This window comes from Rattus rattus, chromosome 5 (genome assembly GCF_011064425.1).
Source record: "Rattus rattus isolate New Zealand chromosome 5, Rrattus_CSIRO_v1, whole genome shotgun sequence".
Classification (NCBI taxonomy): domain Eukaryota; kingdom Metazoa; phylum Chordata; class Mammalia; order Rodentia; family Muridae; genus Rattus; species Rattus rattus.
In genome coordinates this window covers 142,451,974-142,475,932 of record NC_046158.1, presented here as the reverse complement: position 1 = coordinate 142,475,932, position 23,959 = coordinate 142,451,974, and the positions used below count along the sequence as shown (strand labels likewise).

Here is a 23,959-nt window from a genome sequence, read left to right as displayed (position 1 = left end):
ATCTGAGTAGCAATGTATTTATGTGAAGCAAAAAAACATAGCTTACAAAACTTAAACTGCAGATAAGGCTGATTACCTGCATGTCCCCATATTCCTCAAAATGGTGGAACATCTGTCTTCAGCCTTCTGGCCCAGAATCTTCTGACAGACTTAAAGTAACACAGGAATTCTTATGAAAGACTAGAAATTTCTGTCTTGGCTGAACCAAGCTTATGACTCTTGTGCACCTTGTGTTCTTTCCTGGACAGTATTTTTGTCTGTAGATGAATTAGAGCAATTCTCACCCAATGGCTATCACGACAAACATGGAGCAACTCCATATAGAGATTATGATGCTCAATATCCTCTGTAAACTGTGATGGGGGTATTTTCAGGAGCTGACATGTCTAATAGTCAAAATTCTTATAATGTTGAAATGATAACTAACGCCAGATTCTGTGGATTGCTGATGTTTTTCAAGACAATCTATAGATTAAGTATGTCTGAATTGTTAAATGTTTTCTTCTCTTAGCTATTTCTATTTGAATAATATAGAAAACAATTCATCATAACTAAATCAGAATCTAATATAATCATCCGTTTACTATTTGTCCCTTAAATAGCATAAATTAATGATTTTAAACAGTATGTAATAGCATGTACAGAAGGACTGGATCTGAGGCTTGTGTTGTTAAATGAGTGGGATAGGTACAATGCTTAAGTATAAGTAATAATATTAATTTCAAATTTTAAAACAAGATATATATTAATACTAATGAAAATATTAAAATTGTATTAATACATAAATTCTGTACCAATGCGAGTATTTATAATTCAAATTTGCAACAAATACATAGATTCCTATCCATGTATGTTTATGAGTATACAATGGTTTGTTCAATATATTTAGTTATCCTTCCCATTTATTTCCTCCTTGTTTTAAAGTAAGACCATTTCAAAATTACCCCTTAAAATAGCATCCTACAAATTACTTATAAAACCACCATAAACAGACACCCAAAACATGGGACCAGTGCTGGGAGCCAAGCACGCTTAGTCTCAGGAATTCTTCTCAGGAATCCTCTGCTCATTATATGGCCCCTTTGTCCAGAAAAATTAAGCCAGTTACAGCCTCCAGCCGTGGGACACCTAGACAGTTGTCTGTTCTTATCACTGTTACAGCCTCTGCCTCCAGCTCTCTGTTCTTATCAGTGTATACCTGAAATTTATGGTTTAAGGGTTATACAGAGGGTGGTGGCAATGATGGATTGTCCTGAGTAGCCTTCCTCCCTCCTTGACTTTATAAGCCACTGTTTTCTAAAATAAAATTTGAGAGCTTGAACAGAACACAGACTTGCTTTCCTTCATTGCACCTCCTGTGCCCCATTTTTTTTGCCCCTTCCCAGGTCTACTCTGAACCCCTGCTGGCCAGAGCAGATCACAATGACTATTCTCCACAAAATCTTCCTGCTGCATTGAGGAACTAACTTTTTAAAGGGGATGGAAGGGGTAGGAAAATTATAATAAAATATTGGTTAGAATTAAGAAAGCTAGCTTTACCATTTGTTTTCCAGTCTCTGCACGCTTGGAAGACTCAGGGTTTGACTGACATTCTGACATTCTCAGGCTGCAGCCTGAGAAGGCAGGCAGCCTTCTGAGAAACCTATCTCTTAGTACAACAGGGGCTTCCAGCACTTCTGAGCTCAAACATTTTGAGTCAGACAGAAATCTTTCAGAAGTGCCCATGGAAAACCCCTGCCACCCAGCTTGCCTGTGTCAGCTTGGGGGACTTTGCTGTGTCCCAGCTCATGCCATGAACCCCAGAATTATGCCAAAGTTTCAGCATATCATTTTTTGTAGTTCTGAACCTGCACAGCTTGGTAAGGACCAATGTGGCTCCAGAAAAACGAGTGACTATGCTAACAATCCAATTTCCCCCAAGAAATTAGGAAATCTCACATCATGGCCTGTGTTTTCCATTTGGGAATTTCCAATTAATTTTTAATACCTAAAATCAAGCCTACAGGTGAGACACATTGTGCAGAGAAGGTTGGTTTCTGTGCTCTACAACTGGACACCACCTGCCTGAGTTCTTGGCTGCTCTAGAAAATGCTATGGCTTCTCAAATGAAACACAGACACACAGACACACCAACACACAGAGTGCATTAGAAACCAATCCTGAGAGACACAGCCATAATATGGCAAATACATAGGTGAATGCCAGCAGCAAACCACTGAACTGAGAACGGGATCCCTGTAGAAGGAAGGAGAGAAAGGACTGAAAGAGCTGAAGGGGCTTGAAACCCCTTATGAACAACAATACCAACCAACCAGAGCTTCCAGGGACTAAGGCACTACCCAAAGGCTATACATGGACTGACCCTGGGCTCCAAATTCTTAGGTAGCAGTGAACAGCCAAGTAGGGGAACCAGTGGAAGGGGAAGCCCTTGGTCTTGCCTAGGCTGGACCCTCAGTGAATGGAATTGATGGGGGAAGGGTAGTAATGGGGGGTGGATGTGGAGGGAAACACCCATGTAAAAAGGGAGGGAGAGGGATTAGGGGGATGTTGGCATGGAAACTGGGAAACGGAATAAGATTTGAAATGTAAATAAATAATACCCAATTTAATAAAGATGGGAAAAAAAGAAACCAATCCACAACAATTGGGAAGAAGCAAAAAAGAAACAAATAAGCACAATCCCTAAGTATTCCCGTTTTGTTATCACCTCCCATTTAATCATATGGTGAACCTAACTTCAAGTTCCTAGGCAGACAGGAGTTGTGGACTTCCAATTGGTGCACCACCTTCCCTTACTCATATTTTATTTTTTTTAAAAACACGACTGTCACTAAAAATGCCCTCTGCCATTTATTTGTGTTCCTCAAAATATAACATTATTTTCTTACCACCATAGAACAAATGAATATCATTGATTAAACTATACCACCCACATCCTAAAACAGTTGACACTGAAAACTACATGAACACCTACAACTCAAACCTGTTTGGTGGAAAAATGTAGGTGAACTTGGCACAGATGTTTCTGTTTCCTCTTAGTTTTTTTATTTATTGTTTAAACTTTTTTTCACAGTCCTGACTTATGCCCCTCCCAGGTAACCCTGTGAGAGTTAAATACCCTACACCTCCTTCCCCATCTCCAAGAGGATGTCCCCATCTCACCATCCCACTTTCTGTGGCCCTAAGTCTCTTGAGGGTTAGGTGTATCTTCTCTGAATGAGTCCAGACACAAATGTCTTCTACTGTATGTGTTGGGGGGTCTCATATCATCATGTGTATACTGCCTGGTTGGTTGCTCAGTGTCTGAGACATCACAGCAGTCCAGGTTAATTGACACTGCTGGTATTCCTATAAAATCACTCTTCAGGTTCTTCCAGATTTTTCCTTATTCAACTACAGGAATCACCAGTTTCTGCCCATTGCTTGGGTGTAATTGTCTCTGTCTGACTCTTTTAGCTGCTTAGTTGGGCCTTTGAGAAGGCAGGTGTCATGCCCAACCTCGACCAGCAAGGAAGACACAACCAGCGAAGATCTTCTTCAAGCAGATTTACTCAGGAACCTTGATACAATCTTCTGACCCCGGGAAATCCCCGCACCACACTTAAATAGCTAGCGTTGGCCAATCCTAGCAAGCTACGTGGGGACAGCGGATAGGTTGTACTATGTGGAAGCGACCAGGCCAAGCAGGAACAGCCAAATAAGGACTTGTTTTTCTCAAGGACTTGTTTTTCTCAATGAGCGGAAGGCGGAAACTGGACTTGTTTTTCTTAATGAGCGGAAGGCGGAGACCGGCGCCATCCCCGGGGCGCAGAACCTCGAAGCTCCCTACAGTTCCCCCTTTTTTGTTTTATTGGCACCCAAACGACACTGGCATATACTGAGCGCGGCGACGCCCCCTGTCTTAGGATCGTCCCTTCGTGTACCCGTCATAGGATTACCTTGTCATCCTCAAGGCTCCATGTCTTTGGTGAGAAGGGAAGTTGCCCGTCACTGAGTAGGGTCACTCGATATGCTCAGGGATGATGGAATATGCCAGGGGAAACAGGGCCCAGTATAGTAAGGATAGCTATATATCTTATATGACTGTTAGCCACGCCTAGGGGGACTGTCCTGCCTCAATGACTGCAAATGCCTGCACGACAATGGCTGCATGCCGCCTCTGTATGAACGTCATCCTGCACAAACACCACAGACTCACTAGGGAGACCAGCAGCAAGAGTCCAGCTAGGGCTCCCATACCTGCCCACTCCCTCAGATGATTCACAGCAGCAGCAATCCAAGATGACAATCCCGTAGCCAGTCCAGCATCCGTACATGTGGAATTCATGGTCACGATGGCTACATGTAGCTCATCCACTAAGAAATTGAATTCTCCTGTCCAATTGCCTAGAACATAACTTGAAAATTTTTAGCCAAATTAGAGGAGTGGTCTCAAAAGTCATGATGTATTGGCCTGAGTCTCGGGAACACCGATAGTATCCCCCACCGGGACTCCGTTTGGACCAGCACTTGGGTCACACCGAGAAGTGTCAGCAACAGCAGGATCTTCATTCTTGTTGCACCTCCTGGTCAATCTTTCAGGGACCCACAACGGATCTTGCCGGTCCTGAGGAAACACACAAACAGACACTCTCGCCCACGCCAACACGGGATCTGGCCCATGCCATAAGCCAGTGATCACATCTTTCCATTTCACATAACCTTTCAACATGCCCGCCCGACATTGATGTTGGTCAGCGGCAGAAAGGCCATCATCATCCAAAATTAAAAAATTAAGAGTAAAAAGGGCCAAGAATATCTGTTCCTTGGGGGTTCTACCATGGACTTTTTGTTTAATTAGGCATTCCTTTAATGTACGATGAGCTCGCTCAACAATACCTTGTCCTTGGGGATTATAAGGCAGGCCATGGCTCAACTGCACATCCATCTGTTTGCAAAAGGATTTGAAAGATTGGGCAATGTATTCTGGGCCATTATCAGTTTTTAAGTGTTGAGGCCTTTCCCCAATGTTATGTTCCAATAACATTGCGTGCCTTTTCTCCACTCATAGGGGTAGCATGAATGACACCTGAACAAGTATCCACAGAAACATGAATGTATTTAGAGTTCCAAATCCAGATATGTGAGTTACATCCATTTGTGAAATCTTTAGGGGTAGGAGGCCCCTAGGATTAACCCCTACACTAGGGGGATGGTGAAAAGTGACACACTGTTGACATCGTAAAACTATCTGTCAAGCATCTGCTCGAGACAGATGAAATTTCTGCTGTAAGGTTTTAGTAGGCACATGAAATGATGAGCTTAACAAGATAAACTCCATTCAGGTACATCTATCCACAAGATCATTTCCCTCACTGAGAGGACCAGGCAAACCTGTATGAGCTCTAATGTGTTGGACAAAAAACTTGTGACCTCTTTTCCAGATCAATTCCTGAAGTTCCCTCAGCAGCTGGCATACCGTGCTGCTAATTTTAATAGGGCCAGCCACTTCTAATATCTTAACTGCATTAACAACATATGATGAATCAGAGAGCAAATTAAAGGCAAAAGAACAATTTTTAAACACTTCCAGCACAATCTTGAGTTCAATTACTTGTGGAGAGCCAGGTTGATACTGACACAAAATTGGCTCTTGATGGTCAATCATATAGGCTCCACAGCCATTTTTGGATCCATCTGTAAAAATGTTTGGCACCCCCTGTATAGGAACACTGGAGGTAACCTTAGGAAAAATCACAGGATGTTCCTTAAAGAAGGATAGCAAAGGGTGTTTTGGATAATGATTATCTATCTCTCCATGGAATCCACAGAGTAATATAGCCCACTCATCCACAATGCCACACAAGATCTTCATCTGCTGACCTGTATAAGGCACTATGATCGAGGTTGGGGAAACACCAAAATATTGTATGCACTGTTGGATCCCATTCAGGGCTAATCGTGCAACTGCTGTAGGATAATTCTCTACTGATCTAGCTGGAGAAGCTCTGGGATAAACCCAAAGCAGAGGGCCATCTTGCCACAACAATCCTGTGGGCTGCATGTAGGTGGCTAGAATGCATAGTACAATGTCTGCACCCTCCTTCCATCGATGTAAAATTGCGCCTTGTAATCCTTTTTCAACCTTCTTTAAAGCTTCCCTTGCTTCATCAGTCAATTGTCTAGGAGAATCCAAGGCCGAATCTCCAACCAAAGTATTATACAATGGTTTTAATTCATAATTTGGTAATTTTAAATAACATCTGACCCAATTAATATCTCCCAATAATTTTTGAAAATCATTAAGAGTCTTAAGATTATCTCTCCTCAATTCAACCTTTTGGGGGATAATGATATAAGGGCTTACTCTTGCTCCTAAAAAGTTTACAAGATTGCCCTTTTGTACCTTTTCAGGGGCAATAACCAATCCTTTACCTTTTACCAATTTAACTAAATTTCCATATCCTAAATCTAAAATCTCTTCATTCTTCGCAGTTAAAAGGATATCATCCATAAAATGGATGCATCTCAGTGCAGGAAACTTCTGTCTTAACAGGGCGATGGCATTGCCCACAAAAAGTTGACACATAGTAGGGCTAATGGCCATACCTGTGGTAAAACCACCCATTCATATCTTTGATCAGGTTCTTCATGACTGCAGGATGGAACAGTAAAAACAAATCTTTCACTATCCCTTGAACAAAGAGGTATGGAGAAAAAGCAATCTTTTATATCAATCACTACAACAGGCCAACAGGCTGGCAGAGAGGATAAAAGAGAAAGCCTGCGTTGCACTGGGCCCATGATTTGCATCTGTTGATTAATAACTCGTAAATCATGCAACAGTCTCCATTTCCCTGACTTCTTTTTAATCACAAATATTTGGGTATTCCAAGGTGACACTGATGGTTTTATATGCTTCAATTCCAGCTGTTCATCTACCAGGGCTTTAGCTACGGCAAGCTTCTCAGAGGAAAGCGGCCACTGAGGAACCCACACCAGCTCCTCTGTCTTCCAGGTAATAGGAATGCCTTCCTCAGCGGCCCCTAGGAAAAGCCCAGGTCCTGATTCCTTTCTCTCTGTTGGGCAGTTATAGGGCTAATCCTATCCTGCAAGTATTTCCCTATTCCTTTACCGGGAAAATAACCCATATTTTTCATAATCTTTTGTGAAGTTTCATAATGTTCATTGGTCAATTTGAAACCCATGTCTTTAAGCAAATCTCTCCCCCAAAGGGAAATGGGCAAATCCAACACATAGGGTTGCATAACTCCTGAATGCCCTTCATGATCTCTCCAACTCAGGTGTCTTGCACTCATATCAGGAGATCTTGCATAACCGAGACCTTGTAATGTTTGAAATGAGGCCTGTACTGGCCATCCAGAGGGCCAATCTTTCTGAGCTATTATACTTCTATCGGCCCCTGTATCTAACAGTCTTAGGATCCTTTTACCATCTACCCTTAGCTCCATTACTGGGCGTTGGGCTAAACACAAGGCTAAAAATGTAAGGTCGGAGCCTGTGAAACCGAAACCCTTCTCTCCCCTCTCTCTAGACTGGGCTGCAAATCTTTCATGAAGGCTAGGTAAAAGTAATAGTTGGGCTATTCTGTCCCCAGGGGAAATGGCAGTAATCCCTTTCGGTGATTCTACCATGATCTTGACTACCCCGGTATAATCTGGGTCAATAACTCCTGGATGGACATGCAGTCCTCTTAAAGCTGTAGATGATCTCCTTATAAGTAACTGTACTGTGCCAGGCTCAAGAGGTCCTTTAAAATCAGTTTCTATCAACTGGACCCCCATGCGCGAGTCTCGCAGTGGAGCGGAGGTCCAGTCCTGCAGAGCCCTTAGTGGCTCTCCTTGGCCCCTTGGATGGCGAAGGGATAGCCATCTCTCGTGACTCTGTTCTACATCCTGATTCTCGACTGCCCCATATATTTGTGGGCCCTGGGGACGTGGGCCCCACTGTCCATATTTTGGACATGCTCCACCAAAATCCGAGCTAAGAGGCTGCCCATTGATGTCTTTTATCGAGCGGCACTCATTAGCCCAATGGTTCCCCTTTTTGCACTTGGGGCACAGCCCTGGTTGCCTTGGGCATTGGCCACTCCCTGTAATGACTAGACTTCTCCTTTCTGGACACTGCCTTTTTAGGTGCCCCTGTTTACCACACTTAAAACACGCTCCTGAGCTTCCTCCTTTTCTCTGCGTCATCTGCATAACAGCAGCCGCAAGTCCAGCATTAGTCAAAGGTCCCCCTATTTCTCTACAGACCTTCATCCAAGCTTCAAGTCTTATAAGGAGTGATAGCAGTTCGACATTCCTTTGTGCACTGTTCATAGACCAACTGTTTAATCAAGGGCATAGCAGTATCGGGGTCTCCAAAGACTCTCCCCACTGCTTCCACTAATCAGGCTACAAAGTCAGAGAATGGCTCCATAGGTCCTTGAAGGATCTTGGTGAGGTTTGGATTAGGTAAGGATTTCCATGCCTTTGTTGCAACTTCATTAATCTGCTGGTAAACCTGTCCTGGATACCCTGTCTGAGCATTGGCAAAGTGTCCCTGACCCAGCAGCATATCCCTATCCCAGGCAACCTGGCCTCCCCCCGCTGCCAAGTTAGCAGCAGCCTGTTCATTGGCAAACTCAATAAGAAAAGCTTTCCAGTCCAAATACTGTCCCAGACTAAGACAAGCCCGAACAAGGTTAGTCCAAATCACTAGGAGTCATGCAAAATCTGTGTAAGGCCTCAACCTGAGCTATGGTAAATGAGGCCGTAATGCCATACGTCTTAACTGATTCTGCCAGGGACTTGATCACCTTAAAGTCTAAAGGCTCATGATACTTTTGTTGATTATCATCCACATAAACAGGATAGGCCAGATGTAGTTCTGTGTGGACTGCCTTCCACACTTCTGGGCAGAAAGTATGCCCCTGGCTTCTGCTTCCCTCTTCTACAGGATTAAATGGAGGAGGAGCAGATGGGTGTTGTCCATGGGGTTCACCCTCCATTTTACACTTACTTCCCCTTTCCCTATGCTTTGGCTTTAAAGTCTGTCTTTTCACTTGTCCTATTAATTCCTGTAACTCATCCTCAGTATCCATCCCCTCTGTCTCTCTGTCTGTATCTGATCTTTCCGTATCTGTTTCTTTTGTACTTCCTTGCTTTTTCGATCTTTCTTCCTGGAGCATTTCAAGAGCCACATGTCCCTTTTCTAACACTTCCTGACAGCACCTCTGATCCTCCAAGCAACAACACATTAGACGCCAAACTGGGCAAACTCATGGTTTTAAGGTTCCTTGGGATCATGCAAGGTCTAAGTCTTCGCCTAGCTTGTCCCAACAAGCAACAGAAAGATTACCCAAGACTGTGAACCAGGGTGCAACGGCATTACATTCACTCAGAAACCTCTCTATGGTGCTCCTTTTCATCTTCGACTTTCTTGATTCAGACAGCTCCTGAAGAGCCAGAAAAATTGGGTGGGATTGTGAATTTCCCATCACAGCAATAGGCAAAAATGAAAAAGGAGGTTTACAAGCAGCCACAAAATAAGGAGGATGAAAAAGTCGATCAACTACAAGGCTGCCTGTTTTTACCTTCGGTTCGCTACTACTGCAAACTTTCTTGCTCACTACCCTGAAACTTTATAGCCGATAATTTCCTGCGGTCCTTATTGTCCCACCTTACCTTGGGAACTTTCCAGCGCTGCCTTGACTGCGAGAAGTTCTGATCTCCGTTTCCCCCGTATGGGTCACCACTTGTCACGCCCAACCTCGACCAGCAAGGAAGACATGACCAGCAAAGATCTTCTTCAAGCAGATTTACTCAGGAACCTTGATACAATTTTCTGACCCCGGGAAATCCCCGCATCATACATAAAAAGCTAGTGCTGGCCAATCCTAGCAAGCCACGTGGGGACAGCGGATAGGTTGTACTATGTGGAAGCGACCAGGCCAAGCAGGAACAGCCAAATAAGGACTTGTTTTTCTCAAGGACTTGTTTTTCTCAATGAGCGGAAGGCGGAAACCGGACTTGTTTTTCTTAATGAGCAGAAGGCGGAGACCAGCGCCATCCCCGGGGCGCGGGACCTTGAAGCTCCCTACAGCAGGCATGATAGGCCCCTGTCTGTAAGCATACCATTGCATGAATAATAGTTTCAGACCATGGTACCTCCCTGAGCTGGTACCATATTTGGACCAACCTCCTTTTTCTCAGGCTCTTTTCCATTTTTGTTCTTTCAAAGACAATTCTGGGTCAGAGGTTTTGATTGTGGGATGGCAGCTCTATAACATTCTGGCTCACAGTCAGTAGTAGGGTGTCTCACTTGTCACAGTTTAGGATCGGAGTTCATTTTCTGGCAATGATCCAAGAGCAGCATTATTTCAATAAATTTCGGTCATTTTCTTCAGCTAAGTTGTGTTGAATTTGAGAGGACCCCATTCCACAAAGGCTTTACCACATTTTTTATACACACATCTTTACAGTATGATTACTTTCATGATGATAAAGACTGTAGAAATTTGCAAATGATTCACTATGTTCAATGCATTCGTAGGTTATTTTCCCCACTCTGGGATGATGAGGATGTGTGATGACTGAGAAGTCTTCTCTATCTTAAATGCATTAACATAGTTTCTCCCCAGTATGGATTATTTCATGATGATGGAGACTATAGAAATTCCTGAAGGCTTCACAATATTAAATGAACTCATAGGATTTTATTAAATACACTGAGAACATTTCTCTACACTATGGTTTATTTTGTGCCTTTGAGTCTGACTGACATGTGAAGGCTTTACCATATAGCTTACATTCACAGGATTTTTCACCTGTTTGTCTTCTGTTATGTATTTGAAGATGATTGCAATATACAAAGGCTTTTCCCATTGTTTAGGGTTACTTTGACTGTGTCTTCTTTTATTTGCTTGGAGAGTACTATATTTTCAAAAGGGTTACCATATTCCTTATATACATAGGGTTTATATGCCGTGTGTATTATTTAATTTGCTAGGAGATGGTTGTTTTGTGCAAAGGTTTTACCACATTACTTACAGTCAGAGCATTTCTCGTCACTACATGTTCTTTTATGGATTTGAAGATGAATGTGATAGAAAAGGACTTCAGTACATTGATGACATTCATTGGGTTTCTCCACTGAACGTTTTGTTTATGTATTTGGAGGCCACTTCTTTGTGAAAAAGTTTTAAAACCACATTGAATACATTTCACAGTTTCCATCTTGTATGAAGTCTTTTATTATTTTGGAGATCTCTGCTTTGTGAAAAAGCTTTCACGCACTGGGTCCAGTCAAAGGTTTCTCTTAACTATATGTTTTTTTCCAGGTGGAGAGGTTTAATGAAAGAAGAAGAGTAAAAGAGAGGAGGAAAAAAGGCCGGCCATGAGAAGGTGGAGGAAAGGGGTGGGGAAAGTAGGGACAAAGGGGAAGAGCAAAGAATAAAAGAGAGCAAAGAGCAAGACAGGTGTAAGAGCATATATGCTCTTTTATGTATGCGAAGACCACTGATTTTTTAAAAAGTTTAACCACACTGGTTACATTCACAGGGCTTTTCCTCTTAAGTGTGTTCGTTCATGTGCTCGGAGATTACTCTTTCCTGCAAAGGATTTACCACACTGGTTACATTCAAAAGGTTTCTCTCCTGTATGTGTTTGTTTATGTTCTTGAAGAGACCATCTGACCGCAAAGGCTTTACCACATTGATTGCATTTATAGGGTTTCTCTCCTGTGTGCGTTCTTTTATGCTTTTGGAGATGACTGCTTTGTGCAAAGGCTTTACCACAATGGATACATTCATAGGGTTTCTCTCCTGTATGTGTTCTTTTATGTGTTTGGAGAGCAAAGCTTCGTCCGAAGACTTTACCACATTGGTTACATTCATAGGGTTTCTCTCCTGTATGTGTTCTTTTATGTTTTTGGAGATCACCAATTTGTGCAAAGGCTTTAACACATTGATTACATTTATAGGGTTTCTCTCCTGTATGAGTTCTTTTATGTTTTTGGAGATCACCAATTTGTGCAAAGGCTTTAACACATTGATTACATTTATAGGGTTTTTCTCCATTATGTGTTCTTTTATGTATTTTGAGACTACATTTTTGTGATAAAGCTTTACCACATTGGTTACATTCATAGGATTTCTCTCCATTTTCTGTTATTTCATACCTTTTGGTATGACTCTGGTATGCAAAGGGTTTACCATATTGAAAAAAATCAGAGGGTTGCTTTCCAGTAAAACTTCTTTCATGCCTGCAAATACAATTGGCACATGTAAATTTTTCTCCCATTGATTATACTCATGTGTCTTTTTACCTCTATGAATTCATTTCAAATTTGGTTTAATTCTGAAGAGCAACATAATCTTGACATAATATTAGTTTCTTAACATTCAAAGGTGTTCCCTTTCATTATGGGTTGTCTTGTATGTTTGAAATTTGTGAAGTAGGAAGAGCATTGATTACAGGACTCACATTTATCACATAATTTTTCGATAATAGATTATCCACATCTTTGAAGACAACATTATGAACATAGAGCTTATGCACTCTGGTTGCAAACATAAATTTTGCTCTCATGTAAATAATACTACATTTGGAACATGAACCAATGCAAACACAAAATTTCTAAAACCCTAGTTCTCATGAAGAGTTTCAGCTCTTAGAATTTGGAAATGACCCAATAGTGGTCGAAAACTAATTATTCATAAACTCGTACTACATTAAGAAATTCTACTCAAAGTGGGGTGTACTGAGCATCTTCTAACTGTTCTGGAGAAGAGTGAGGTATTTTGCTTCTTTCACTGTTCCTGTGTTCACATGGCTTATATCCATCCTGACACATAACATCCATATTAAAAGAAGAAAAACAAGTGAAAGAGTTCCGCATTAAATTGACACGCTTCAATTTTTTTTCCTCATCCAGATGTAGCACAGGGATTAAGGTTTCTCAACAAAACTATTCATAAATATCATAAACTGGCCTAGTCACTAAATTTAACAGTGTTATTACAAGTATACGGTTAACCACAGACTTACTATGCATTATTTGGTTATTACGAGGTTGTAAACATATACTTATGAACTAATAATGTGTTTCCTTTTTGCAATAGGTAAGAGATGTGAGATTGAACCTAGTGAAAGTTCTACACTCCGTTTCTGCTGTGCTTGATTCAAATGGTGACATATCTGTCAAGCTATTCTTTCTGTGACTTCCTAATTAAGAAATGCCTTGCAAACACAAATTAGATACCTGACATTGGCGTATGTGTTTTCTGAGATTTAGTAATCATTCATAACTTAATGCAGTGCATATTTCATACTGTTGCTTTCCTTTAAAACTTGCATGACATATTAAAGTTTCTTGGGATGCAATTTCTTATCAGCTTGCACATGACAATTACCTTCCACATCTTCTAGAACTTTTAAAATATTCTTCAGTAGTTTGTTCTTCCCAAATGTAGCCTAAAATATGGTACCAGAGAAATTATGTTACATTGTTGGAAATTACAAAACATTTAAATTCCTACCTTTAGTGAACTTTAGAACCATGACTGATTTATTCACCTCAGTTTTCCTCGTTTTTAAGTGAAATTACAAAATCAAATACAAATATTCAAAACCAGCTGTGCCTACATTTTTCAAAGTAAAAAAAAAAATAAATTCATTATATTACCTATAGCAGTAAGATTCCTACAGGTCTCTAGCATCACATGTTGGTAGAGACTCTTCTGAGAAGGATCCAGCCATGCCCACTCTTCCTGAGTGAAGTTCACATGCACATCATCATAGGTCACTACCTCCTAAAAGATCCAATACATATGTACATAATGCAACATGATACAGCCTTCCAGTCTCCATCTGCACCCATAGTTGGGGCTGTCCCAAAGCACTCCAGACCTAAAACTTGCCTGAAGAGTTGGTCTGTGAGGAGGGCTCTCACTCCTAAGTCCACAGGCGAGACTTCACTTTCTCTCTATGACTGCTCAAACAGAGACCCACCAGGAGTGCACAGGGCACTGGAAAATCAGAGCAGCCTGGGATGGGACGTTTCCTTTCACTACCTGCTCCCAAAGCAGGAGGTGTCCCATGGTTCTCTAGACCACAAACCTGCCCACAGAGAGCTGGACTCCTAGGAACACTCTCACTCCTAAGCACACAGATGGGACCCCACTATTTACCCACAGATTGTCCAAGGACAGAGCCTCTGGAAACTCTCCAAACTACTCCACAAAATAGAAATAGAAGAAACCTTACCCAATTCCTTCTATGAAGCCACAATTATGCTTCAACAGAGAAAGAGACCCAACAGAGAAAGAGAACTCCAGAACAATATCCCTTATGAATATCTATTACAAAATACTCAATAAAATTCACAAATCAAATCTAAGAACCCATCAAAATAATCATCCATCCTGTTCAAGTAGGCTTCTTCCCAGGAATGCAGGGATGGTTCAGTATATGTAATTCAATCAATGTAATCCAGAATATAAACGAACTCAAAAACAAAAACCACATGATCATCTCATTAGATATTGAGAAAGCATTTGGCAAACTTCAACACCCTTGCATGATAAAAGTCTTGAAAATATCAGGAATTCAAGTCCCATATCTAAACATAGTAAAAACAATATACAGCAAACTTGTAGCCAATATCAAATTAAATGGGGAGAAACTTGAAGCAATCCCACTAAATTCAGGAAGTAGACAAGACTTCCTTCTCTCCCTAATTATTCAATAGATTAATTGAATTCCTAGCCATATAAATTAGACAACAAAAAGGGGTGAAAGGGAATCAGATTGGAAAGGAAGGAGTCAAAACATCACTAATTGCAGAGGATATGTTAGTATATTAAGTTACGTCAAAAATTCCACCTGAAATTTCATAAATCTGATAAACAACTTCAGCAAAGTGGCTGGATATAAAATTATCTCAAAAATATCAGTAGCCTTTCTCCCCTCAAAGGATAAACAGGCTGAGAAAGAAATGAGGAAAACAACCCCCTTTACTATAGTGATAAATAATATAAAACACCTCGGAGTGAATCAAACCAAGCAAGAGAAAGGGAGGTATGTATGACAAGAAATTCAAGTCTCTGAAGAAAGAAATCGAAGAAAATCTCAAAAGGGGAAAGGTTCTCACATGCTCATGGATTGGCAGGATTAACATACTAAAAATGGCAATCTTAATGTAAGCAATCTACAAAATCAATGCAGTCCTCATTAAAACTCCAACTCAATTCTTCATAAATTTAGATGCAGGAATTTGCAAACACATTTGGAATAACAAAAAACCCAGGATAGCAAAAACTATTACCAAAAATACAGAAGTTTTAAGGGACACTTAATGATAGAGGTCAATTAATTCTGTTGGTCTACTTTTGAAGTTCTTATTACTTCCAGATTACTCAATTCCTCCTAGAAATATTCTAAAAAATCCTGGAGCTCCTTCCACTGTTTGGCCATTTTGTACAGCTGCAGTCTGGAACCTCTAAGAGGACAGATATGCTAGGCCCCTGTCTGTAAGTATGCTTAGTATCATTAATACTGTCAGGGATTGGTTCTTGTCCATGGGATGGGTCTGAAGTTGGACCAGTCATTGGTAGGCCATTCCCTCAGACCCCACTCCTTCTTTGTCCCTGCACCTTCTGTAGGAAGGAAGTTTTATAGATGGGTTAGTATGATCGTTCCTTCATTGGGAACCCTGTCATGCTGCAGGAGGTGGTCAATTCAGACTCCCTATCACAAACTCCTTGGAATGAGTCTCAGGTACAAACACTCTCATATATTCCATGGAGCATCTCCCATTCCTGGTTCCTGGCACATCCTAGAAAACCCTTCCCTAGGCTTCTATTCCTTCTGGAGATACCCTCTACCTCCTCACATCTGTCATCATCTAATGTGTTGGGCTTCCTTGGTAGGGTCACAGCAATCAGGACATTGGGGAGGCAGAGAAACTGCAACACTGCGTACATTTTTTAATTCTCCAGCGCCATTTACAGGCAAGCAGAATAAAAAATTCTCACAGTTTCTAAATCACAACAGCTTTTATTGCACAAAAATTTTAAAGGGGAAAGAATGGATAGAAAAATTAGAAAAAAATATTGTTTTAGAATTAAGTCAAGTAGCTTTACCATTTGTTTTCCAGTCTCTCCATGCTTTGAAGTCTCAGGGTTGGACTGAAGTTCTGTCTGAAAGGCTGATGAACTGATTCCAGTTTGAGCCTGCAACAATTTCTGAAATTGTTCTGGAAGCGAGTCTCTGGAAACAACACAAGGCAGGTAGCTGGAATAGCAGGACATCTCAGCTCTCCTGTAAATGATTCTTGTCAAGGCAGAATATTCAACAGTATATAAATCTGACAACCAAGATTTTAGTACTATTAAGATCTTTCCATGCATTGTGCAAGGTGCACAGATCAGCTAAGATGAAACTTTGCTCCTTGTTGAGAAGCTGAAAGAGAACTATATTTTTGAGTTAATTTGTTCAATAATCAATTGTAATAAATCTTCACTAATGCTGATTTCATTATGAATCTTAACTGCTACACAAACAGCAACATGTCTAATTTCAGCTGAAGTTTTGGGTAGAGACATTTTTATGTCTAGACCAGTTACAGGGCTGTTCCCATGTGGAACAATCAGCAAATCAGGTTTTCTGTACTGTTTGATCTTCTCAAACTTTCCTACTTTTTAGCCAAGACACTAAGGGTGTCTTCCACTGTCTTATCTGCTCCCTATCATCCTGGAAGCGGTCCTAAGCCTTTGCTTTCCTGCTGTGAGCTCAAATATACAGGCTCGCTCCCATAATAGCATGTCCTCAGTCCAGTAACCTCAAATCATCAATGGGATAGATTCATTCAATTAGCAGTCTCCTTTATCTTCAGCCTTGACCTCTTTTGACCTCTTTCCTGAGGATTTTTAATATGTACACCTAATTTATAATGACACATTTTGATAAATAATTCAAAACAATCTCAGTACTTGTTACCGTTCTTGGAGGCAGTGCTCCTCCACTACGTCCTTTCTTGTCCTTACATGAGAAAAAGGCCTAAGTTTATAGTATTTGTGTGGCATAAGGTTATTCTACCTATGCCCTGCTCTTCATGCACATTTTGAGACCAAAATACTCTGTGTATTTAACTATGCATACTTTAACTCTCCACTCTATGAAATTTAATATCTCTATCAGTATGGTTATCTATATCTATAAATATATATTTATACACCCTTTCCCTTTATATAACTTGTTACACATCCTTTCCTGTGGATTTAGCTTCAGTTAAATTCCCTTCTACGTCCTATATAAGCCTATTTGCAGATTCTCAATTGTCATAACTTGCCAAGCAATTCCAGCATTTTTGTGTAGCTCTTGGTCAAAGATCCCAAGTGCCTTCCCTGGCACAGCCTTTCTCAGATTTTATTTAAAGCATTTTTCATTCATTCTCCATTCTGTGGAGATTAATTCAATTTCTTATTAGTTGTTGAGATAGGATTTCGCTCTATCTTCCTGCCTTTGTTTTCTATGTTTTAGCTCAAAGGTCTGGATTACTTTATTCCAGGTATATTTAAAAACACTTAAACATTTACTACTATATCTCTTTTATCCTAAAAAACAATTAAACCAATATCATCTATCTTTCTCCTTTGCTTTTCTGATAATAGGAGGTAGGCAGCCTCTACAATCTACCACTGTCTCTGCCTTCTGGGCAACCTGTCCCTTAGTACAACAGTGGCTCCCAGCACTTCTGAGCTTAAGCTCTCTGAGTCAGACAGACAACTTTCAGAAGAGCCTGTGGTAAAACCCTTCAACCCAGTTTGCCTGTGTCAGCTTGGGGAACTTTGCTGTGTCCCAGCTCATGCCATGAACCCCAGAGTTATGCAAAAGTTTCAGTACACCTTTTGTTCTAGATCTGAACCTGCACAACTAGATGAGGAACCTGGTGGCTCCAGCAAAACCAGCAAATCTGCTAATAATCCATTTTTCTCTACCTCTTATCCCTCATCATGGCCTGTGTTTTCATGAGAATCTCCAATTAAGTTTTAATACTGAAATCAGGCTTACAGTTGAGACATGTTCTGTAGAGGTGGTTGGTTACTTGGCTCTACAACTGGACACTATGTGCCCAAGTTCTTGGCTGCCATGGCAAATGTGTATTCTCAAATGAAAGACAGACAGACAGACAGATACCTACACACTTTAATATGCATAAATCACATTTTCATATGAATAAATCAGCTCAGTGCCTGTGCTACTCCCAATTTCCACATCGCTAATGCTTCCCCTGTGATAGTCCTGACTGATTGCTTACTAAAATCTATATCCCATCTTTGATACTCAGAACCAACCTGGGGACACACCACTGAGGGTACCTCTGTCTTTCTCAGCTCTCAAATCTGCATCCAATTCCTTTCCTGGCTTGGTGATCCCCGTTTGTCCCCTTGCCCTTGAATCCAAGGGTGATTCCTCTATCCCTGCCTAGACATTGACTTCTGTCAATTTTATCAATTAGAACCAGCTGTGGATAGGGAATCTCAGCTTCTCAAATGCAGTAATTAGGAACCAATTTAGCACAAGAGTGCATTAGAACCAGTCCACACCAATTGGGAAAATGCACCAAACATACAAAGCCCCAAGTGTATTCTTTTCTTAATCATCCTGCATTTAATCCTATGGTGAAACTAAATTTCAGTTCAAAGGCAGAGGGGAGTTTTGTACTTCACATTGGTGGCCACCTTTCTTTACTCATCATTTTGTTTTTGAAAACATAATAACTGTCTCTGTCAAAGCCCTAGGGTATTTATCTTGTGCTCCTCAAAACATAACACATGTTCCCTAACACCAAAGAACAAATGCATATCATTGACTAAATTGTAACACCCACATCTTAAAACAGTTGACACTGTAAACTACATAAGCACCTACCCCTTGGGAAAATGTAGCTGAACTTGCCACAAATGTGTTTCTTCTTTATTTTTTATTTATTGTTTAATTTTTTTCATTACATACTTATCCCCCTCCCAGTCACCCTGACTGTTCCACATCCCACACCTCCTTCCCAAATCCCTAAGAGGATGTCCCCATCCAAACATTCCACTTTCTGTGGCCCCAAGTCTCTTGACAGATGCATATATCTTCTCTGAATGAGTCCAGACACAAATGTCCTCTACTGTACGTGTTGGGGGCCTCACAGAATCACATGTAGGCTGTGGAGTTGGTTGCTCAATGTCTGAGACATACCAATCGACACTGCTGGTATTCATGTGCGATCAATCTCCAGGTTCTTCCAGGTTTCTCCTAATTCAATCACAGAGGTCCCCAGTTTCTGCCCATCGGTTGGGTGTAAATATCTCCATCTGACTCTTTTAGCTGGTGATGGGCCTTTCAGAAGGCAGTCATGATAGGCCCCTATTTGTAAGCCTACCATACAATGAACAATAGTGTCAGACCTTGGTGCCTCCACTGAGCTGGAACCCAATTTGGACCTCTCTTTGCTCAGGCTCTTCTCCATTTTTTGTTCTTCCAGTTCTTTCGACAGGCAAAACTCTGTGTCAGATATTTGGATTGTGGGATGGCAGCTCAATAACATTCTGGCTCACAGTGGTCAGGCAGATGTCTTCCTTGTCACAGTTTAGGCTCTGAGTGCATTCTCCTGCCATGATCCAGGAGCAGTTTTATTGCAGTAAATTCTTGCCATTCTCATCACCTGTGTTTAAGTTCTGTTGGGTTTGTGTCGCCCCCATTCCACAGAGGGTTTACCACATTGCTTCTAGTCATATCTTTACAGTATGATTACTATCATGACGATAAAGACTGTAGAAATGTGCAAAAGCTTCACCATGTTCAATGCCTTCATAGTTTTTTTTTCATGACGATGGTGTGTGAAAATTGAAAAGAATTCACCATATTAAATACACTTACATAATATATCTTCAGTACAGATTGTTTTGAGTTGATGAAGACTATAGAACTACCTGAAGGCTTCACCTTAAATATGCTCACAGGATTTTATTAAATACACTCACAGCATTTCTCTAAACAATGGTTTATTTTGTGCCTTTGAATATGACTGAAATGCGAAGGCTTTACCACTTTGCTTATATCCACAGGGTTTCCCTCCTGTTTGTATTCTTCATGTATTTGAAAAATAATTGCTCATTCAAACACAGAGGCTTAATCTCATTGATTATATTAATAGGGTTTCTCTTGAGTGTGTCTTCTTTTTTTACTCTGAAAGTCCTGTGACTTGCAAAAGGTTCACCACATTTCTTACATTCGTAGGGTTCCTATCCAGTGTGTAAAATTTTATGTGCTAGAAAATGACTGTTTTGAGCAAAGGCTTTATCACATTAGTTACAGTCAGAGTATTTCTTTCTAGTACAAATTCATTTATGCAGTTGAAGATGATTGTGATGTGAAAGGGCTTCAGAACATTTAAGACATTCATAGGGTTTCTCTGCTGTATGTGACTGTTTATGTATTTGAGGACACTGCTTTGTGAAAATGGTTAAAAACCACATTGGTTTCATTTAAAAAGTTTCTCTCAGGTTTGTATACTTTTAAGATTTTAGAGAACACTGCTTTGTGAAAAAGCTTTACCACATTGGTTACAGTTAAAAGGTTTCCCTCCTGTATGGTTTCTGTTATGTCTTTGTAGATGATTTTTTTTTGTGCAAAGGCTTTAGCATATTGATTACATCGATCAGTTTTCTCTCCGGTATGTGTTTGTTTATGAACTTGGAGATGACCAATTCCTTTTCTCCATTATGTATTCTTTTATGCATTCGGAGACTACTCCTTTGTGCAAAAGCTTTACCACATTGACTATATTCATAAAGTTTCTCTCCCATGTCTGTTCTTTTGTGATTTTGAAGAGCACTGCTTCTTAAAAAGGCTTTACAACATTGTTTACATTCATAAAGTTTTTCTTCATAATGTATTCTTTTATGTGTTTTGAAACTACTCCTTTGTGCAAAAGCTTTACCACATTGATTACATTCATAGGGCTTCTCTTCATTATGACTTTGGGTAAGATTCTGATATGCAAAGGCTTTAACATATTGAATACATTCAAAGGGTTGCTTTCCTGTCAAACTTCTTTCATGCCTGCAAATACAATTGACACATGTAAATTTTTTCTCACATTGATTATATTCATGCGTCTTTTTATGTCTCTGAATTAATTTCAAATTTGGCTTACTTGTAAAGAGCAAAATGATTTTAATATAACAGCAATATGTACACATTCAAAGGTGTTTCCTTTCATTATCATTTCTATTGCATGTTTGAAGGTACATCGAATAGCAAAAGCATTTAGTATATGACACATTTATCCAATAATTTTTTATAAGTGATTATTCACATATTTGAAGGGAACACAATGAATAGAGACCTTTTCCAGTCTGATTGCAAATATGAATTTTGTTCTCATGTGGGGACTACTACTTTGCCACATGAACCAATGTAATAAAAAATTTTCAACAACCCTAGTCTTCATAAAGAGATTCAGCGCTTTGAATTACTACATCTCCCACTAATGGTAAAAAAAAAAACTAATTATTTATAAACTTATACCCCATTAAGAAACTCTACTCAAACTGAGATGTACTGAGCATCTTCTAATTGTTCTTGAAAAGAGAGAGGTATGGTGCTTCTTTCATTGTCTCTATGCTCACATGGCTTACATCCATAGGGAAATGTGACATCCAAGTAAAAAGAATAAGTGAAAGAGTTCCACATTTGATTCACACAGTTTTAAATCTTTTCATCATAGAGATGTGGTTCAGGGATTAAGGTTTCTCCAGAAACCCATTCTTGAATCTCATAAACTGTCCATCACACTAAATTTAGAGCAGTGTTATTGCAAGTATGTGGTTAACCACAAATTTACTAAGCATTATTTGCTTGTTTTTTTTTTCCATCGTAATTAACTTGGGTATTTCTTATTTACATTTTGATTGTTATTCCCTTTTCTGGTGTCCAGGACAATGTCCCCCAACCCCTCCCATACCCCTTCTCTATGGGTGTTCCTCTCCCCATCCTCACTCCATTAACGCCCTCCCCCCAAAAAACACTTTCACTAGAGGTTCAGTCTTGGTAGGACCAAGTGCTTCCCTATCCACTGGTGATCTTAATAGGCTATCCTTGGTAATTATGCTGTTGGAGCCCAGGGTCAGTCTTTGGGTAGTGTCTTAGTCCCTGGAAGCTCTGGTTGCTTGGCATGGCTATTCATATGGGGTCACAAGCCCCTTCAGGCTCTTTCAGTCCTTTCTCTGATTCCTTCAATGGAGGTCCCGTTCTCAGTTCAGTGGTTTGCTGCTGTCATTCTCCTATATATTCGCAGTATTCTGGCTGTGTCTCTCAGGAGAGATCTACATCCAGTTCCTGTCAGCCTGCACTTCTTTGCTTCATCCATCTTATCAAGTTTGGTGACTGTATACGTATGGGCCACATGTGGGGCAGGCTCTGAATGGGTGTGCCTTCTGCCTCTGTTCTCAACTTTGACTCTCTATTCCCTGCTGTAGAGGGCCGCAGTAACATGCGCCACCACTAGATGGCGCTGGCTTCCACTGCGCCCCACGTGGAAGGCCAAGTCAGTCAAGATGGCGCCAGCCTTCCCCATGCCAGCCGGCCCCCCTCTCAGAAAGTTAAATGTGCGCATGTGCAAGAGTGCCTTCCTGCCAGGTCTTTGCCCATTCCGGGGCGTGCCTGATGAGATCATGAGTAAGCAACCAATCAGGTGTGGATGCACGCTCGAGGGTTAAATAGGCGCGCCTAGCCGGCGCGAGGGGCTTCTCCATGAGATAGGAATAAAGGTTTACATATAGCAAGGATTTCTGATGTCTCGCGTGCTTCTTGCCGGCGGGAAGTTGCGCGTGGGATAATTGGTGCTGAGAACCCGGAAAAAAAGGCCACATCATCGCATCGTCGGCGCCACGGGAAGCCTCCGTTTCACGGAAGAAATTCAGAAGCTATGGAATGCAGGTAAAAAACTCTGAGAGACCATGGCTAGCCTTGATCTGCTCCAACTCAATCCCCTGCCGGACGCGGCAGGTGCCGCTGTGGTTGCTCTGGCAACCCTCGGGGTTTTTCTATTGACCTTTGAGTTTCTAGCTACCGCCAAACGGCTTTAGAGGTCGCGTGGGAACTGCTCAGCTATAACAGCAAAGCGGAGAGCGTTGGGGGAAGGGCAAGACAGTGCGTCAGAAACAGAGTTAGAGAACGAATTAAAGAGTTTTAAGGGAAAAAGTGCACTTAAGAAAAGAGACCCTCCCGAGGACTTTAGATCCGAGGGAGAGAGAGAGTGGGGAAAAAACGCCCCGGGAGAGAACAAGGGAGGAGATAAACAGAACACAATATTTTGGGAGAAAAATTTTGTCTTTATGCCTGTAAAAGGTGTACTGAAGCTCCGGCGCCGGCTCTCGGGACGCCGCGGCGTCCGTGCGCTGACGCGACAGCTTTGCAGAGTCATGCTGATCAGATTTGATCGAGGCAGACCGCCTGAAAATTTATTCAGGAGAATCAAAGAAAGGACATCTCAGTGCCCGTGCACAGCCTGATGGAGTTAATGTAATTGGGTTGTGAGTAAAAATATTCAGGGCTGTGTTTCACTTCCATACCATTGGCAAATGTCGGTCGTGCCGCTCAGATAATATATCTCAGTGTCTTACAGGAATTGGGTTTCAACATGTTGGTGGACTAGTCCAGGAATTGAGACATCCATCGCCCATATCGACTCCACCCGAGTGGATAGTCACCGTGAACACCATCTGGCTTTTTCCCTCTTTGTCTATTGTTTGTCTCTGGTGCACCAGGATGTCCCCGTGTCTGTCAGTTTATGTCTGTGATTTTTGTTTCTCGTTGTTTAAATGTTTTATGTTTCATGTTCAAAAGAAAAAATGGTAAAAACCTTATCTGCCGGTCGTGCACACCTTGACTTGGTTTTTTAATTCGTTTCAAAAGGAACA

At 41.0% G+C, this 23,959-nt stretch overlaps 2 protein-coding genes across 2 annotated transcripts; both read right to left on the bottom strand.

Annotated features, from left to right (window-relative positions):
- Nucleotides 1–11,235: 11,235 nt before the first annotated feature.
- On the bottom strand, nucleotides 11,236–12,253 carry LOC116900740 (zinc finger protein 844-like). The gene has a single exon (XM_032902445.1). It carries the CDS (start codon nucleotides 12,143–12,145, stop codon nucleotides 11,555–11,557), a length of 591 nt encoding a protein of 196 aa, XP_032758336.1. The 5' UTR covers nucleotides 12,146–12,253; the 3' UTR covers nucleotides 11,236–11,554.
- Nucleotides 12,254–13,392: 1,139 nt separating this feature from the next.
- Nucleotides 13,393–16,249, bottom strand: LOC116900741 (zinc finger protein 120-like). Its single transcript, XM_032902446.1, has 3 exons — nucleotides 16,127–16,249; nucleotides 13,669–13,795; nucleotides 13,393–13,457 (listed from the first exon to the last, which is right to left on the bottom strand). The coding sequence occupies exons 1-3, from the start codon at nucleotides 16,127–16,129 to the stop codon at nucleotides 13,393–13,395; spliced, it is 195 nt and encodes a 64-aa protein (XP_032758337.1). The 5' UTR covers nucleotides 16,130–16,249.
- Nucleotides 16,250–23,959: the final 7,710 nt, after the last annotated feature.